At 32.2% G+C, this 20244-nt stretch overlaps 1 protein-coding gene across 1 annotated transcript; it reads right to left on the bottom strand.

Moving 5' to 3' along the window:
• Positions 1-3643: 3643 nt before the first annotated feature.
• LOC131171446 (eukaryotic translation initiation factor 2 subunit beta-like) lies at positions 3644-10292 on the bottom strand. The gene is made up of 10 exons (XM_058131564.1): positions 10049-10292; positions 9730-9779; positions 9019-9127; positions 8823-8878; positions 8666-8720; positions 8486-8580; positions 7694-7839; positions 7159-7301; positions 6957-7042; positions 3644-3902 (listed from the first exon to the last, which is right to left on the bottom strand). The coding sequence occupies exons 2-10, from the start codon at positions 9772-9774 to the stop codon at positions 3825-3827; spliced, it is 813 nt and encodes a 270-aa protein (XP_057987547.1). The 5' UTR covers positions 9775-9779; positions 10049-10292; the 3' UTR covers positions 3644-3824.
• Positions 10293-20244: the final 9952 nt, after the last annotated feature.

The raw sequence follows: 20244 nt of genomic DNA, 5'->3' as shown, positions 1-20244 counted from the left end.
TTAACCCAAAATTATTTTGAGTGGATAAAGCGAATCTATATAGTCGATCCCAAATTTTTAGGATAAAAGTTTAGTTGAGATGAGTTGAGTATTAAGAGAAATATAGTAGCTTTCTCAAAAGAAAATTTTTTTACTCATATATGTATATTAAAAAATAATTGCAGCAACTTTTTTTTGTCTTGGCACTATAACATCAAAGTCAACAAAATATGGTAACGTTAATATTATTTTTAAGATTTGGTGCAAATCCGCAATTAATTATTAACGTTATCAGTCTCCAACAACTTTAAAGCTAGAGATAAGGAGAAAGAGTAGGACGAAAATATGGCCACATGTAGGTAAGCTTACGACTGTAATTAAAAATTAATTATACAATAGAATAAAATCTTTTGAAATATAAAGAACACACAATAAATAATAAGTATTGTTTTTTTTATTATGTTTTGTTGATCAGACCCATTAAAAAATGTCAATCTCAGTCCATTTTGGCAGTGAAGAAGTGCCTAGGCATGCATGCAAAATGTACAGTCCTCTTCCTTCATTTAATCGAGTAGTCTTTGAATCAAGGGCAACAATATAATACAAAAATATGTAATTTATTTATTATATTTAATTATAAATAAATATATCGACTCATTCAAATTATATTATATATTTTAACAAATATAAAAAATATACGTGTAAAATTAATTTAACTTTTATTTTTTTTTTAATTCGTACATAGATTTTAGTTATTGATAAAGACTCAAAGTTGTATCAAAATTGTAAAATAAGTTTGATCTGATCCAATTTTAGCTTTACAGTATCATTTTTTCTATTTCCATTAATATTAATATCATTTTTTGTTTCAAATTAAAAAATTTTAAACTGTGCATATTTATTTCGCATAGTAGAATTTTCACTTTCTATGCTGTAAGTAAATTATAATTAAAATTAACTTTAATTTTTTATAATTTTAAAATTTTTGAAAATATATAAATTTGCTAATAAATGTTTTGTCCAATGGTTTTGTATTTTAATATGTATTATTGTTATGGTCAATACTTTTTAAAATGTTATATTTCAATATATCATAATTTAAGAATGTTTATGAGATTGGAATTTAAATTTTGTTAAGATTATAATTATTTTCAAAAAAGAACATTAAATTAAAATTTCCATTGAATTGCATTTCAAATTTTTTAAATAAAACTCAATTGGTAATTTTTATTCAATTAATTTCTTTTTTATTTAATTAATCACTTAGTTTATAAAATTTTGTATAAAAAATTTCTTCTACTTGGATTGTAGTAGTCTTCTACGTTGATAACGTTTGTAAGTTTAATTAATAAATAATTAATTAATAGTAATTTATAATTATATTAAGTATATTTTTATCCATTCAAAAGTTTATCTCTCATTTGTATATTCATATATATTGTAGATTATAGATATATTAATTTATTGTATTGTTATGTTGAAAGAAAAATTACTTGGATGTTAAACTGGAAAATTTGGTTGAATTTCACTAAAATTTGACAAAACACATTCAAATTAAACTAAGCAATTTTTATATGACAAATTAAAGTTAAATGGGAATTAAAACTTGAAGTATAGCAACCTTTACATAGATGAAATTAGGCTTCTGTTTAACCATTAAATTAGAAATGAATGATAACAACAAGAGATAATTGTATATAATAATTTTTTTCATTTTTCACCATTTTTTAAGAGAATATGCCTTTGCATGAATAAGTTAACACCGAGAAAGAAGTGTAGAACAATTAGCTCATAAGGATCGCCATTGTATAACCATTCATCAATGGATGTCACTTCCCATATTAGGTAAAAATGCGAACCTATAGCCGCAGAAGTATCAATAATGGCACCAAATCAAACAATCTGCAACTGCTAATATATCTAGTGGTAACAAAAATGTATTTATCACTCTCAAGTTTTAAAAGATAGACACATTAGTCGGGATAGAAAGATTTAAAATAACTCTACGCATATGAAGGTGAAGTTTATAAATAAAACAATTCCTTTTGTCAGATATCCCTGATTAATGCATCCTTAAATGCTTCATTCATTCTCTTCCAATTAAGGGAAAACTTATTGTCTATATAAAGATGCATATACCCATTCAATTAATAATCAATACATTGTTAAAAAGATGATATATCCTATTACAAAACACGATAAGTCTTATTACAAAATATGATTTCTTGAATTTTGATTAATCGAGTGTATAAAAAAATTTTATACTCCTTAATGCAAGTAAAAATTTTCACCAAGTGATAGTTTTTTGCTTGAATTGCATCTGCAAAATCTAGCTTTGCTAATAGTGCTAGTGCAGTAATTGGTTTAAATTTGGTATAGATCTCTAAGGATTGTAAATCAACAAAGAATGTACTAACCCTAGATGGAGTGCTGAGTGTAAACGTTAGTGAGGTTAGAGACTAGTGCGATGGTGGCTTACAACTGTGCACAAAACACCGAGTATGTGCTTACCTGTTTCTCTTATGGTAAACGAGAGACTTCTGGTTTGCAAATGGCGCCACCGTTCAAAACCTCACACAAGCCATTAATCATGGATGCTCTACCAATTCAAATCAAGTTCATGTTCATGTGTGCTTAATAGGTATCCATATGGTAAAAATTTATATAATATTTGTTTTTCATTGCAGGTATCAAAACAAATTCAAAAGCAGCGCTTTAAGGGCATATCAGAATTTGTTGGTTCCCTTGCTAGCATCTCTAAGCGACTAAAGGTACACGAGTCAGTATGAACGGGTTCAATGTATTTATCTAAACAAAATCGACTAAATCAGTTTAAAAAATATTGAAGCCTAAACTAACCAAAAAAAATTACAAAATTAATATCTTCAATTTTTTTACAATAAAACGGGCTGGTTTCGAGTTAAATTCGATTGTACTTTTTTTTACACTCATGCATACATTAAAATAATTAAAATTATTATAATTTATTAATTGAAAAAAAAAATTAACACTCATATTTTGAAATATTCAATTCAAATTGAACTTCTTTACACTTTTTGATAATAAACTTTTACAAATTCTTTCATATTAGCATATAGGATAATTATTAGAGACAAAAGCAAAATAAAATGTCAAATTCCATGACTTACAATAGAAATGTTCAGTCACCTTCTTTATTGTGAATAAGCATCGATTCAAGTTTCATTGGTTTGATAATTTTCAAAACCAAAATCAAACCGAAATATATCAGTTTACATAACTTCTAACCCATAACCAATATAACTCATCTAAAAACTACAGAGATTGGGCCAAATTAGTACAGATTCATAAGTTTGATCAGTTTGTAGTTAACTCCTACCAGCAACAATGCTCGTAGTTAACATCTTCAACATGCAAGGCTTTTCCTGCATGTTCCCTAATGGAAAGAACCCTGCAGGGAGTATTATTCACTATTGCTGCAGGAAGTGATGTAATGCAGAAACATATCAGAAGCAAAATATATTCCATTGCTGCAGAGAGTGCCGTGATGCAGATTGGCCATGGAATAACACACCATGGAGCGGAGTTTGTATGAGACAGCAAGTTGACACGATGATCGATCAACCAAAATCGATACTATTTTCTTTAAGATGTAAAATAAATTAAAAAAAAAAAAAAAAAAGCAGCGCTCACAACTTAATATATAGTATTATTTAACTCTGGTAAACATCAGAGTAAACAGTGGAGAGTAGATACTGTATACAAAATTCATAGCTTCTCATCAACTGCACAGCTCAGCTTTAAAAGATTCATGTCTCAATATTTCATACTGCTAACACAGGCAACAAAACTCAGCCTTAGAAGACTCATGTCCCTGTGTTTCTGCGGCCAACACGAGCAACAAAACCAGCTTTGATTGGGGCAACTGATCGTCCAGAACCACACTGCACAAGTATAACAAGATCAGAAAAGAGAAATACAGCAAAATGAAAACAATAAGAAATTACAATGAGCAATTCAAGGTTGAGAAAGAGAGTTCCCAAAACACACTACAATGTAAACACCGAGTGAAGGCATTAATTTAAATAAGACATACCAATGCAGTAAGTGAAACCTTCTACATCGCATTGTAAAACCAGCGCAGTTAATGTCAGTACTATATTTCACATCAAGGAGAATCTCGTAATACAAAAGCTGACTAAAGCATATCAAGAGTAATGGTTCTATTGGGAAACAATCTTCATCAGGTTAGCACTTACATAAGCAGCAGAACAAGAAGAAGAAAGAGAAGGCCTCAGAAGCACTCAATATATGTGTCATGGGCCGAACAATCTGACAATGTAGGCAAATCTTAAATCATCCTAGGCCTCCTCAAAACAAGATTTGGCAAATGACAATTTGGATAAACTATCATAGCAATTACAGCAAAACTGAAAAATAACTATATAACATTTTCCAAGTCAATATCAAAAATAGCAAAATAAGGCCAAATGCATCTAGAGACCCTTGTACTTATCTCAAATGTGCAATTGGGCCCTTCACGATCTATTTTGTTTAATTAGATAAACTTTTCTCGAATGTACTTATCTCAAATGCTGGCATGTTTCTACTAAAACCCAACCTCGATCAGGTTACCATGTACATCATAAGAACACAATCCAACAATTTAGGCAAATCTTAAAATCATCCTAGGCCTCCTCAAGATAAAAAAATGGCATGTAACAATTTTAGATACGCTTTCATGGCAATAACAGAAAAACTGACAAAAATTACAATATACAATTTTCCAAATCAATATCAAAAACAAATAAATAAATAAGGCCACATCCACCTACAAGCCCCGGTGCTTATCTCGAATGAGCAATTGGGCCCTTAACATTATACTTTGTTCAATTGCATACAAAACATTCATCAGGTTACCATGAACAAAAGGAAGAGGAGGAGAGGCCTCAGAACCACTCAATATATCTGTCATGTGCTAAACAATCTGACAATGTAGGCAAATCTTAAGATCATCCTAGGCCTCCGGCCTCCTCAAGACAATATTTGGCAAATGACAACTTTAGATGCACTACATGTCAATAACAGCAAAACTGAAAAAAATTACAATATAGCATTTTCTAAATCAATAACAATAATGAGGCATATGAATAGTACAAAATAGCAAAGAAATAGGCAAAAAAGGCAGTTAGTCAAGTAAGAGCGCAGGCCTTTGAAAAGTTATATGAGAAACTTGGGATTAAAAAAGGAGAGAGATATTTATAGATTAGCAAAGAGAAGAGAAAAGAAATGTCTAAGATCTCAATCAAGTTATGTGCATTAAGGATAAAGAAGGAAAAGTGTTGATGAAAGATGAGGACATTTAAGAAAGATGGAGAAATTATTTTGATGATATCTTTAATAATAGTCAAAATGGTAATAACGTGAATATAGATTATAGAGCAATATAAAAAAATATGAATTATACTAGAAGGATTAGATTTTTAGAAGTAAATTAAGCACTTAAGAGAATGAAAGTGGGTAAAACCTGTGGACCAGATGGAATACCAATTGAAGTGTGAAAGTGTTTGGGAGATATGGGAGTGGCATAGTTAACTAAATTGTTTAATAAAATTCTAAACTCAAAGAAAATATCTGATGAATGGAGGAGGAGTATTTTAATACATATTTTTCAAAATAAGGGAGACATACAGAATTGCTCAAACTATAGGGGAATTAAACTCATGAGCCATACTATGAATTTGTGGGAGATAGTTGTAGAACATCGACTTCGTCATGATACTTCTATCTCTCCCAATCAATTTGGCTTCATGCCCAATCGTTCAACTATTGAAGCGATCTTTCTCATTAGAAGCTTGATGAAGAAATATAGAGATAGGAAGAAAGATCTACACATGGTTTTTAACGATTTGGAAAAGGCTTGTGATAGTGTTCCAAGATATGTCTTATGGAGAGTGTTAACACAGAATAGGGTATTTATTAGGTACATACAAGTGTTGAAAGATATGTATGAAGGAGCAACTACTGCGCACAGTGGGAGGGGACACGAGATTTTCCTATCTCAGTTGGATTACACCAAGGTTCAGCTGTAAGCCCTTACCTTTTTACATTAGTTTTAGATGAATTGACGAAACATATACAAGAGACTATCCCCTGGTGCATAATATTTGCGGATGATATAGTTCTGATAGATGAGACATAAAGAGTAAATACAAAATTAGAGCTTTGGAGAAGTACTCTAGAGTCAAAGGGATTTAAGTTTTAGAGCTTTGAAGAAGTACTCTAGAGTCAAAGGGATTTATATGGAAGTGAGTGTTTGGCACTGAAGGAGTCGTATGTGTCTAAGCTAAGAGTTGCGGAAATGAGAATGTTAAGGTGGATGAGTGGCCATACTAAACTAGATAAAGTTCGTAATGAGAGTATTAGACAAAAGGTAGGAGTGGTGTCAATTGAGGATAAGTTGAGAGAAGGGAGATAGAGGTGGTTTGGTCATGTGAAGCGTAGACATACTGAAGCTCCAGTTAGACAAGTAGAACACATTAGGTTAGAGGATAGAAAGAAAAGAAAAGGTGGGCCTAAACTGACTTAGAGGAGAGTAGTACAACATGACCTAGAAGTATTACACATTTCTGAGGATTTAACCCAAAATCGTTGGATCCATTCAGTCGACCCCAAATTTTTTGGGATAAAGGTTTAGTTGAGTTGAGTTGCGTTAATATCAAAGTAAATGATGATGATGATGATGATAATGCTCCTCTCAAATGTAGAATTGGGCTATTAATGAGTTATTTTGTTTAATCGGATATGATTACCTATATTTTTTAACCAATTTAACTATTTCAAGAATAAAATAATATATAAATATTTAAAAAATAATAATATTGATATCCCTGCCTATTGAAAGACTACTACACATACACAAACCAAGAGTGCTATGATGCACCGACTCACCTTAGGAAAAGGAAATAGGAATGATATAAGAATTTATGAACTGTTACCTTCTCACATCTGAGGAAAAAGAGACGGTTCTCCTTTGAAAGTATAGTGTCTGGACTTTTGCAACCAAGGCAAATGACATACTCATCTGAAAAGTAAAGAAATCATAATGCTCAGCCAATAGGAACATAAACTACCTGCTAAACAATAACTATTTCACAGCTTAAGATGAAGCAAATCAACTTTAAAAGAGGAGGTACTAACTGATATATCGGCGCAAGATACCCTCAAAATTTTTGGGAGCAAATCTCCCCTTCACAACTAGCCTTTGCTGTCCATCAAGTGATCCACTTGTCCCCAATTCAGCAAGTAAGAAGGCCATGACATGATCTGGTTGCCGATGCATTCTGAAATTTTTGCACATCAAAGAAAGCGAAGATGTCAGAGATATGAATAACTTTAGCAGTCACATGGAAAAAATATAAACACTAATGTATACATCTCAATACATGAATCATATGTCTAAAACAATTATACAATATCAAAGAAAGAGTTCTAACATCCAGAATGTGCAAACAGATCTTATTAAGATGTACAGTAGTAATAATAATAATTGCACCCAATAAAAATGGAATCCCTTGATAAATACGGTCTAGTTTACACATAAAAAGAATTAGAAGTCTGATTTCATAAAAATGGTAAGTAAAACTATAAGATGATCAGCAGTAATGCATGTATACAAACTATGCTTCGTGGCCCAGATTGTTAAAAGGCAAAAAAGAAGAGAACATATACATACGTCTTGCAGAGATCCATAAAATTCACAAAAACAGTCTTCTTTGTTCCCTCACGAAGAACCTGTGGAGGCCTCATCACAGTTCTCCGCCTATCTCCAGCAAGCTCTGGATTGTTCTCCCGCAAAATGTTGAAGACCCTACCAAGAAGCTGCCCATGTCAAAATTGGAAAGAAAAGGACCTGTCAGTATGCATTCCGCAAGAACTACAGAATAAGAAACAAGGACTCATGACCAAAGATGAGAAACACAGTAACTACCTTTGGAGAGATTTATGCAGTGTTACACGCATAGAAACCAAAAAAAAAAAGGGGGGGCAGAAGTATGTAATTCGCGCCCGAAACACCTCCACCAAACCAAAGAACCCATGGCTTGGCAAACCCACAAAAATTTTAGAGAAAGGGCTAATAAGTTGCACTGCATGAGGCTTCCCAAGCCAAAAGCCTTGAGAGGCGTTAGGTACACACAAAAGGAAGCTATTTCGATCTTTGAAACTATGACCTCCACATCACAAGGAAGCGAACCTCATAACCTTAGGCAAATGGCTAATAAGTAAATTATTAAACATGAAGCACATGAACTTTTGCAAGTGCTAGAAAACAAGGAATTAACAATTCAGCTATCAATTGATACATGCACATGCACACACACATACACACACACAAAGATATTCATAATGTCTAATACTACATCAACTTATGTACAAAATAGCCACAACTGACAATAGCATAACAGAGCAAAAAAATTTTACACTAATTAAAAAGGGAAATACAAATGCATTGAAAGGAATACAATACCTCTTCATATTCATAATCACGGTCACTCCCTTCCCATGGATAAAGCTGCTGTTGCAGCTCAATTCCTTCTCCTTCTTCACCCTCCCCTACATGATCTAAAAAAGGAAGAAACGATGCCTCTTAGATTCAGTAAAAAATAGTAAATATAGGTTCAAAGCAATAGAGAATGTGACTTCTTGCCATCCAAATCTTCTCCAGCATCCACACTTTCTTCATTCAAAATACTTGTTTCTACCTACAATATCAATCATGTTCAAGCATCACAAGTTCATTGCTGCTGCATATATAAATATACAGATGAGGCCAATTATACATCTTGAAGAACAGACATACTTACTGGCTTCTTCTTCTTCTTTTTCAAACCAGCGAAAGTACTCTCAAGGCCATCAGAGACTGCAATTAGAGAAAAAATAATAATAATAATAATAATAATAACACCCATAACAAATGCAATTCATGTCCTTAGACAAGTCATTCACACATACTTTGTAAAGTAAATAAAACCAATATAAGTAAAATTCCACTTCAGGTACCTGATATCGATTCAGTTTTCTCAGTGAGCTTGTCCACAGAATCATCTGCGCTATCCTGTACGACAACCTTCTTCTTCTTCTTCTTTTTGGTAGGATCAAAGGGGGCAAGCTACAATGTACATATGCAATGACCAATGCAACTAATGAAGTAAAAGCATAATACCTTTATATCAGCTCATTAATGGAGCATCAAACTAACTCCATCACTGATCTTAGGTAGAAGTCTAGTGCTAATAACTCATTATGCATATAACAGTACACCAAGTAAATTGACAGGTTTCAACTTAACAAAATAATCCTCACAAAACAAAACATACATTACCAAAAGAAGAGAAATCTAGCAAAATTTTAACCCACAAATGCACACAACAGTTAGACCCAAAACCACTTTAGTGAACCCAGTCATTTACATTACTATAAGCATCAATATGTTGGAAATTTTTGTTTATCATGAAGAGGTCAAGGTGGAGCAAATAACTTGAACCAGTATATACACAAATAGAGAAGCATAATTTTTATGCAATTTGAAAAATACAAGATGTCTTTGTAGCCTGGTCATTTCATTACACGGCTATGACAGTATCAAGCACCCGCACAAGAGTACACAGTGGCAATATGAAAAAGGTAACAAGTTTCTTGTTAGAATTCGTTGGTCTGCTAAGAATCAACACCCAATCAATGTAGGACAACCGAAAATAGAAGAGAGCTTACTTCTGCCACCTCGTCCTTGACATCATGGGAAGTTTCATCAGTCATGATAGCTACAAAACAAGTAAAATCCCAAGAAATCAAAATAACAACCAAATCAAATTCAAATTCAACCTCAATGAAACAGAAAACACAATGAAGCAAAACAGAAGCACAATCAAATTCAACACAAAGAAAATATAAAAAGCACAGTGAATATACAAGTTATTCAGAAACGCAAACAGCGAAATAAAGAGAGCAAACAGCACAAGAGGCATAAACTACAAAAACCGAGAAATACTCAGTTACCCATAAATCATAAATCCTCAAAATCTATACTCACTAACTCAATTACTCGGTGAACAGAGCAAACAGTCGGGGAAACACGACGGCTGCCGGAAGCTGGAGGCGAAGCCTAAAGGACTGTCGGGGATAAGAAAGCAGGAGCCAAGGAGGGTTTTCTGGTTTAGGACTTGAGGCGGCGTGTAATAGCGTATGAGACGAAAGGAAATGATCCCTAGGAAGAGGCAGCAAAGTGGGAATCTAAGGCTCAGTTCGGACGGGGAAAGGAAGGGTAATTAATAGAAGGTTAATAAAGGGTAAAGAGGTGAAAGGCCAAAGAAAGTTGTAATAAAAAAAATTTATATTTACAAAAGAGTGAATTAATTAAGAATAAATAAAAAATGATAATAAATTTAAAGGGTGTGAGATAATTAATTATATATTTTTTAAAAGAAATTTGAGAATAATGTTTAGTCTTTTTCATTCTTATCCTCCATTAGTTTATCCATATAAGTCAAGATATATTAATCGAAACGGCAACGCTTTATATTAGAGATCTTATGTTAGGGTTGGTTAATATATATATATATACCATATAAAATCATTTCTGTTATTAACTTTAATTATATTAGTATATAACAATTAATAACTATAAATCTATGATAATTTAGAAAAATTATTAACTTCATTCACTTACAATTTGAATATTTAATGATGTAAACAATTTAATTTACTAATGTATGAACTGAAATTATATATTAATTATTGTTTTCTGAATTCTAATTTGAACGATTGATAAGAAATAAAAGACCAATTTTTTTTTTTAGTTTCTTGGCTTTGTCAAGATCTCTACTTATATCAACTTTGTAAAATTTGAAAAGATGGGATTGGTTGCTAAAAATTTAAAAGATTATCTGTGCATAAAAAAAGTTAATATCATGCTTGAAAAATAAAAGTTGATCATGTCTAATTGGTTCAAAAAGTAAATCTATATAGAAAAAATAAATTTTGCATTTGATTGAAAAAATAAATTGTTAGCTGAGAAAATATAAATATGTACAAAAAATGTAAATAAGAGTTTTGAGAAATTAAAAAAATGATTTGCTTGAAAATGAAATCATTGAGTTTTGAAAATTAAAATGGCTCATTGCTTAAAATAAAAATAACAAGGTTGAATGAAATTGCAACTAGACCGAAAATAAAGAGATTAATGGAATGAAAAGAAAAGAGTTGGATTAGAGAAAATTAAACTAGGGCATTGTATTGAACCGTCTTGTATTTAGAGTTTTTTTTTTTTTGTGTCTTTTTAAAATGAAGTCCAACACCTCTATTTATAAAGAAATTTTACTTGGTGACCAAGTCCGTTGCATCAGATTTGCTTAGTGGCTAAATCTACTGCACTAAAAAATTACTAACTGCATCAATTTTTGTACATTGATTCAATTGTTGCACTAGTCTTTCCAAAGAAAAAAATTTGTTATTTTATATTCAGATACTTGCCCACTAATTTGCATCATTATCTCTATTACTTGCAACCACTTAACCACCTATAACTTCATATCCACAAATAATGCCACACTCTCCGTTATCTGATATCTTGAATAAAACCTCTTAATCTTCTTAGCTTATTTTCAGGATAAACTACTAGTCAACAACATTATCTCTTATAATATTGACTTTAGGATATAAAAGATACTACTTCATTATCTGCAAACTACTTTAATTAAATAACTACCATTGATTTAGGAAATTATTTAATTAGTTCTAGCTCTAAATTAATTATTGTTATCTAACTATTGGTCTTCTGCTTGAGTTATGGGTCAGGTCATATTACTTAAACAATTTAATTTAAAATCTTGAACCCATTTATTAATTAGGACCAAAAAAATTAAATTTAAATTGTCATGTAAATAGATACCCTCATGTCTATAGCTTGAGGATTTAAGCTGAACACATATAAAGAAATTAAATGTCACCTTGGCAGCCTACAATTGCTTAACTTGAACTATATTTGAAATTCTTTTGCTTCCCAGGTTGCACTTATTGACTTACTTTCATGGAGATATTCTTGAACACTTTAATATTGAATAAAAATTGATAATAATAGAAAAGCCAAATTTTTATCTAATAAATTAAACAAGAGAATAATTTAATTTTACTAACTAAAAATTAATTAGCAATATATTAGCTAAAATTTATTTAATAAAATTAAAATCTGAAATTTTTTCCTAGAACTAAACTTTCAATATATTTATTTTATTTTATTTTCTTTCGCACTACACCACTCAATTTTTCTTTTAGCTCACAAGCCACAACTCAATTTTTCTCTCAACCCACACATAATTTTGAAAATTAAAAATAAGATTAACTTTTTTCAATTTTTGAAGATCCAATTTTCTCTCAACCCACACATAATTTTGAAAATTAAAAATAAGATTAACTTATTTTAATTTTTGAAGACCCAATCGATCAATCTCTCGCCTAAGAGACTCAATCTCACATTGTTTTTACTCACCCATTCGAAAGAGAATTATTTTTTTGCTTACCCAATCACTCTCTCTCTCTCTTCTTTTTTTTTTTTTTTTACAACCCACAGCTTAATTCTTCTCCAAACCCACACATTATTTTGAAAATTAAAAATAAAACAAGTTTATTTTAATTTTTAGAGACCCAATCAATTAATTATCTTAAGTAAAAGACCCAATATGAACCAAACACGCTCAATTTCACCTACCTAGTAAAAAATATCCAATTTTCTCTCACCCAAATCAATTTTTGTCTCACCCAAATTTAATTTTCGCTCTTCTAAACACAAAATCTGCTCACTCTTTCTCTCCAATACATGCCAAAGACATAAACACACTCTCTCTCATGATCAATCACTCTCCCATTCACATTCTCATAATTTTCTTTCAACCCTATCACTCAAATCTCCCAATTTTCTCTCAAATCAAACAATTAAACTCTCAATTTCTCTCAATCCAATCACCCATTCTCATAATTTTCTCTCAAATCAAACAATTAAACTCTCTATTTCTCTCAATCCAATCATCTATTCTTACAATTTTCTCTCAATCCAATCATCTATTCTTACAATTTTCTCTCAATTTCAATCCCCCAATCTCTCATCCCAATTAATCTCACAAAATCCAAACCCAAATAAAATCACATTTAGCAACCAAGGAAGGGAAAGAAGCCACCATTGCCGACTACCAAGAAAGGGAAGATAAGGTATTGTTATATAAAATAGAAGAAGGGAAACTATAGAGAAAATGGAAGAGAAACTCGGTCAACATCCCATTAAAAATCAAGAATGATCTATAATACAACAGTTGTAGCTTTTATAGCTAACATCTAACAGAATCCTAACAACTATTTGATCTTTCCTGTCCATGTAACGGCCTACACTAAAATAGAATGCATAACAACATTAGAATATTACACTTTTATTCTTTATTGCCAAATATATTATATCAATACCTTCCCCTTGAGAAGCTCCTTGTCCTCAAGGAACTCCAAAGAATGCAGACATGGTTCGCAGATATATTCCCATGCTTAGCTTCTTTATTGATAAGAAGCATATTTTCTTCCTCTGTCTTTACCCAATTTTATACTCATTCTCCTTGAGATTTTAACACCTTTTACATGCATCAACTAAATCTCATAAGAATAAACATTTTTAGCATTTGATCCACGCACCCTAAATTCTTCAAGCTTTAAAGACTGAATACCATTATTGTCCTGCCAATTTGTTGCATCCTTGCTTATCCACAAATGCCAAGAACCCATGTTCCTTTTCTACATTCTATCAAACATGCAGTGTGCATCTCTCATACTCCCACCTTTTTCATACATTCCCATCAATTTGTCGCTCATTTCAATATCACCTATAAATGGTGACTCTTCCAATAACCCATTTGCTCTTTTAACTATATCAAGAGACAAACTTCTTTACCCTTTTGGTGTACTTAATTCATTCACCTTTTTAGAAAATCCATTAGACTTTTTTGTAGTTGGAGCTAATAGTATCACACATTACCCTTCCATAAGATATGACATGATCCCATAATATGCCTAATGAATTACCGAACTTCGTCTACCGATAATCCATTAAACATACTGCAAGGGATTTTGAACGAATTCAAATCCATTTTTAAGTTAACTTGATGATAAAAAGGTTTAAGAAAATGCTATGAAAATTAATCAAGGAAAAATAAGCATTTTTTTGAAAGAAAATTTTGCGAAAAAACTAGCATAGTGTCGGCTGAAAATTCAATAAACCAAAATTTTAAAACCTGTTGACAACAACCTGTAGCAATATATATTTTACAAATACTCATCAAATCAACATTTTTTCAAGTTGCCTTTCTCATTCACAATCAAAGGAACAATTCATTTCAAAATTACATTCATTCAATGTCACAAATAATAATATAACATTTTTGTACAACTGCTTAAACGAATCTTACATACATATAGCCATAATTACATCAAAATTATAATTCACAAGGGTATACCTAAAATATACCCGCTGAACAGACCAATTATAACTTCTAGTAAGCTCACTCAACTGCCTTCTCTTTTCCTTTACCTGCGACAGCATGAAAATAGTTATTGCTGAGTATAAAACCCAGTGGTCACAACAATTAATTTTAAAATCCCAATAAAAACATAATTTATCCATTCATAACAAAATATTTGAAATATTAAACTTTTCATGAATCACAAAACCTTAATAACACTTTCCAAGTATCAACAAATCATTTATTACAAATATTCAAAAATCATTAGTATTGCCAACATCACACAGTTTAAGCCATGACATAAAATTTCACAATCAATGCCGTGTTGTATACCACAATAAAGTTATCTCAACCTCACTAACCATTATTAATGAGGGAGGGCTAGTTAGCAAATATGCGTACTCATCCGATCTCAGCCTCTACTGGCAAGCCAAAGAGGGAAGTAATATAATCAATCTCAACCTCACTAGCCATTACTAATGAGGGAAGCAAACGAGTTTGTCATGCCAACGGTGGTTTCAAAACAATTTAAATAATTTCTATTCAAATACCCAAGCGTTTCAAATTATCATAATTCAATAAATAGGGTTAGCAACATAACAATTTCTCAAACACTTCTAAAACACATTCATTCCGACCATCCCCTTGCTACAATAATATCAATGGTCAACATCCGCCTTTTCAACACAATAATAAACTCATTTCAACATTCAGATATTCTCAAAACTATATAAATAATTCACAATTACAAAGGAAACTCAAATTTGATTTATAGAAAGTTTATTCATTCATTTGAAATTTAAAACACAAAGAAATCAAGTTGTGTACAAATCTTTCTTAAAATTCCTTTCTTTGATTTAATTCACACTTTCACTTCAAGTATTCTTCTCCAATGAAAATAAACAATTTCAAAGCTTCAATACTCATTCTAATGTCCCCAATAACAAATCAAATAAATCCCGAGTAAAATTTCTAAACTAACTACATATTTCAACTTTTCCAGATTCAGGGCAGCATTTACATCAATCTCAATGTAGTTCCAGTCATAATTTATCAAAGCGATCTTCATGAAAATTACTCCTCTATGTATTAGTTTTAATTATCATTTTGAATCACTCAATTTGAAGTTCTAGATCATTAGTTATGGTCAAAACACTAGGTACTGCTCCTGGGTATGTTACCCTGTGATTCTCAAGTTTTATAGATTTTCACCTAAACTTGCATTCCATATTCGAGCACTTTATGCTCAGAATTAGTATAAGGTCTCTAAAATAAAGTTTTAGGCCTTTATCTTAAGTTTCCAAATCATTTTGTAGCACCTCAATTGGAGATGTACAAAGAAAGTTATGCTCTATTAACCACACGGAGGTCACAGGACAAAATTGCTAAGTTGCAGGAAATTCTCAATTCTAATGTTTTAACTTTCTCTAACATTTTAACTATCTTGCCCTTACATCTGGGTCTAGATCAAAACATGAAAGTTGTAGTTCTATGTCTTATGGTTATTTTGGCTTTGGAATCATCTAACTTGCATCTATGTAGCTTCAGTTATGGTCATTTTGCTAAAACTGTTTAGTGGCAATTTCTCAAGTTTCCAAGTTAGTTCCAGAATCAGGGCAGAATTTTGGATTTACTTTTTCTAGCTAATTTGGATAGGTTACAATCATAGTTTAACTTCATAGTCCTCATATGAATTGTTCCCCTATGTCTCAGGATTACACAGGTTCAAGATTCACTCAATTTAGAGTTTTGTAAAGTAAGTTATGCTTAATTAAGTACTGTACATTTGATTAGTTTTCCAGGTTTTAGGTTTTCATTGCCGAATTCTAGCCCTAATTGAGGTACCTTCCTGCCATTTTTAGGTCAAGTATTCTATATGAAAGTTTTAGCATTTTGTCTTATGTTTCATCTCTCATTGATTTCACATCAATTAGAGTTATTTAGCTCAAGTTATGAGCTAATAACCCCACTGGACTCAAGCTGTCCAGATCAGCACTCAAGGTAGCACTTCAATTCACTTAATTTCTCCATTCAATCATAGTTATTTCTCACTAATTGCACATCCATTAGTCATATTATAACCATTTTAACATTAAACAAGCTTCATACCACAAAAACCCTAATTACATGCAAACCCTAATTGCCATCTCTCAATTTCCATCAAATTCAAGTGTCTATTTCATGTCTACTACTTCATTCACTCTGAAAATTCAAGTTCTTGACATCCATGCACATAAACCCTAACTCCAAAATCCTATACCTAAATTCCCTTCTTCCCTAGCAACCACAATTTGATCAATTTCATAGCAATTTTTCACAAATAAACTTGGAAATCCTTAAATTCATAACAAAGTAAACATAATTCTTCACTTACCTCACTTAGCCAATTTTCCTATCTTCACAATCCTTCAATTTCCTTTAATTTTCTTGTCTCCTTTCTTCAAATCAAGAACTAAATGAAGGTTTTCTTGTGATTTTCTATGGAATTAGTGGAGGAATTATAGGGTTTGGGAGCTTAAAGGAAGCAAAAATGGAGGTAGGAGTGAGATGGGGTGGACAGCAACATGAAAGAGGAAGAGAAGATGAAGATGATGATGGTAGGTGATCTGTATAAGTGAGATTTAATCTTAAATAATTAAATTTGTCTTATATGCAAATTATCCCCATTTATTTTAATTATAATTTTGTTTATAATTATAACAATTCTATAATTCCTTCTATGTCCTCTTTTAAATGTTTTACTTCTTTCACTTAATTTAATCCCATTCTAATGTATCAATCTCACTTATTTTATTTGACATTTAGGTCAAATGTCAACTCTTCAAGTGAATTGACCAAAATGCCCTTCATCGGGTTATAATCCATCTTTTTCAATAATACCGATTAAGTCCATAACTCGATGGTCACTTCGATTTTTATTCTGCTTATCTCAATTAATTTTCATCTCATTTTTAGTTCTTGAACTAGCTTTGAATAGTACTATTCATAGACCAGAAATAGTATTATTCAGAGCTCGGAATTTTCGGAATGTTACAATTCTCCCCCTCTAAAAAGAAAATTTCATCCTTGAAATTTACCTGATATTGGTCTCTAAACAGCTGTTGGTGTTGTCTTTACGTTTTCATGTGGCTTCCTCCTTGGAGTGGTTCCTCCATAACACCTTTATTAGAGGAATTTATTTGTTTCTCAATTGTTTTGTCTCCCTTGCAAGAATAGCCACGGGCTCCTCATCATAGGTAAGGTCTGAACTGACTTCAATGGACTCCAAAGGCAATATATGTGAATGATCTAACCTATACCTTCAAAGCATGGACACATGGAACACATTATGGATTCTATCTAACTCTGGAGGCAAGGCTAATCTATATGCCAATGGACCCACTCTTTCCAGAATCTCATATGGACTTATGAAGCGAGGACTCAATTTCTCCTTTCTTCCAAATCTCATAATCTTTTTCCATGGGGAAACTTTCAAAAATACCTTATCATCCACATTATACTTGATGTCCCACCTTTTCAAATCCACATAAGACTTCTGCCGGTCAAATATAGCCTTTAGTCTATCCTGAATGATTCTAATCTTCTCCTCAGTCTGTTGCATAATTTCTAGGCCAATTAACTTTCTCTCGCCCACTTCATCCCAACATAAGGGAGTTCTACATTTTCTACCATACAGTGCTTCATATGGAGGCATTTCAATGCTTGATTGGTAGCTATTATTGTAAGCAAATTCAATCAAAGGCAAGTATATCCCAACTTCCTTCAAATTCAATAACACAAGCCTGAAGCATATCCTCCAATATCTGAATTATTCTCTCAGATTGGCCATTTGTCTGTGGATGGAATGCTGTGCTGAAATTCAATCTAGTTCCTAGGGCTTTTTAAAGGCTACCCTAGAATCTAGAAGTGAATCTCGTATCTCTATCAGATACAATGAATACTGACACTCTATGTAATCTCACTGTCTCATCAATGTACAACTTAGCCAATCCATCCAAATTATAATCCATCCTCACTGGTAGGAAGTGTGCAGACTTAGTCAATCGACCTATAATTACCCAAACTGCATCATGACTTTTTTTAGTACGAGGAAGTCCCATCACAAAATCTATGGTAATCCTTTTCCATTTCCACTCGGGAATAGGCAATGGCTATAACAATCCTGCTAGCGCCTGGTGTTCTGCCTTTACTTGCTAACAAGTTAGGCATTTGGCTACAAATTCTGCAATATCTTTCTTCATTCCTTTCCACCAGTAGTGCTCTTTTATGGTCCTGTACATTTTAGTTCCACTAGAATGCATAGCAAATGGTGAATTATGTGCTTCCTGTAAGATGATCTTCTTCAATTCAACATCATTAGGAATGCAAATTCTGCCCTGGTATAGCAACATGTCTTCACCATTTATTGAGAATTTTGGTTTCTTACCATTCCGAGCATCTTCCCCTAACTTCAAGTATCTGTCATCATTCTAAACTACTGCTTTAATCTATTCAATTAATAGTGGTTTCACTTGTAGAGTAGCTATAATTCGCCCATCCATATCAATCACTAATTCTGCATGTAGTGCTCTTAAGACATGCATCATAGATAAGGGTGAAACTTTCAAACTAGCTATGGTCTTCTGACTTAAGGCATCTGCCACCACATTAGCTTTTTCTGGCTGATAATCAATCAAATAGTCATAATCTTTTATCAGTTCTAGCCATCTCCTTTACCTCAAATTCAGCTCCTTCTAAGTGCCTAAATACTTCAAACTTTTATGATTTGTATAAATGTAGCATCTCTCTCCATACAAGTAGAGTATCTAGATTTTAAGAGCAAAGACATTTGCTGCTAGCTCTAAATCATGAGTGAGATAATTCCCCTCATATGGCTAAAGCTGGCATGAAGCATAAGTAATAACATTTCTATCTTGCATTAACACACAGCCTAATCCATTATGAGAAGTATCACTATAAATAGTGTACTGTTTACCCGGTGTAGGTAAAGTCAAGACTGGAGCTTCAGTCAAACACTGTTTTAACTTATCAAAACTCTTTGGGCACTGTTCAGTCCACTGAAATTTTATATCTTTTCACTATAATTTCATTAGTGGAGAGGCCAACATAGAAAATCCTTCTACAAATCTACGATAATTCCCAGCCAAACCAAGAAAACTGCAGACTTTTGTAACATTATTTGGTGGTTTCCAATTAAGGATGGCTTCCACCTTACTAGGATCGACTTTAATTTCCTCTGCTGACATAATATGCCCTAAAAAGGCAATCTCCTTTAGCCAAAACTTACATTTGGACAACTTGGCATACAATTATTTCTCCCTTAAAATCTGCAATACAATCCTCAAGTGTTTATCATGCTTCTCTGCATTTTTGAATACACCAAAATATTATCAATAAACACCATCACGAATTGATCAAGATATGGCCTGAAGATTGTGTTCATCAGGCTCATAAATGCAGCTGGAGCATTTGTCAACCCGAATGGCATCACCAAAAATTCATAATGGCCATATCGAGTCCTAAAAGCAGTTTTTGGGATACTTTGCTCTTGCACCCTCAGTTGATGTTACCCTGATCTCAAATCTATCTTGGAGAACATAGTTGCATCTTTTAACTAATCAAACAAATCATCAATTCTGGGCAGAGGATATCTGTTTTTCACTGTCACCTTGTTAACTGTCTGTAATCTATACACAGATGGAGAGTACCGTCTTTCTTCTTAACAAATAATACT

This window comes from Hevea brasiliensis, chromosome 12 (assembly GCF_030052815.1).
Source record: "Hevea brasiliensis isolate MT/VB/25A 57/8 chromosome 12, ASM3005281v1, whole genome shotgun sequence".
NCBI lineage: Eukaryota > Viridiplantae > Streptophyta > Magnoliopsida > Malpighiales > Euphorbiaceae > Hevea > Hevea brasiliensis.
The sequence above is the reverse complement of the archived record's forward strand: the minus strand, read 5'-3'. Positions and strand labels throughout refer to the sequence as shown.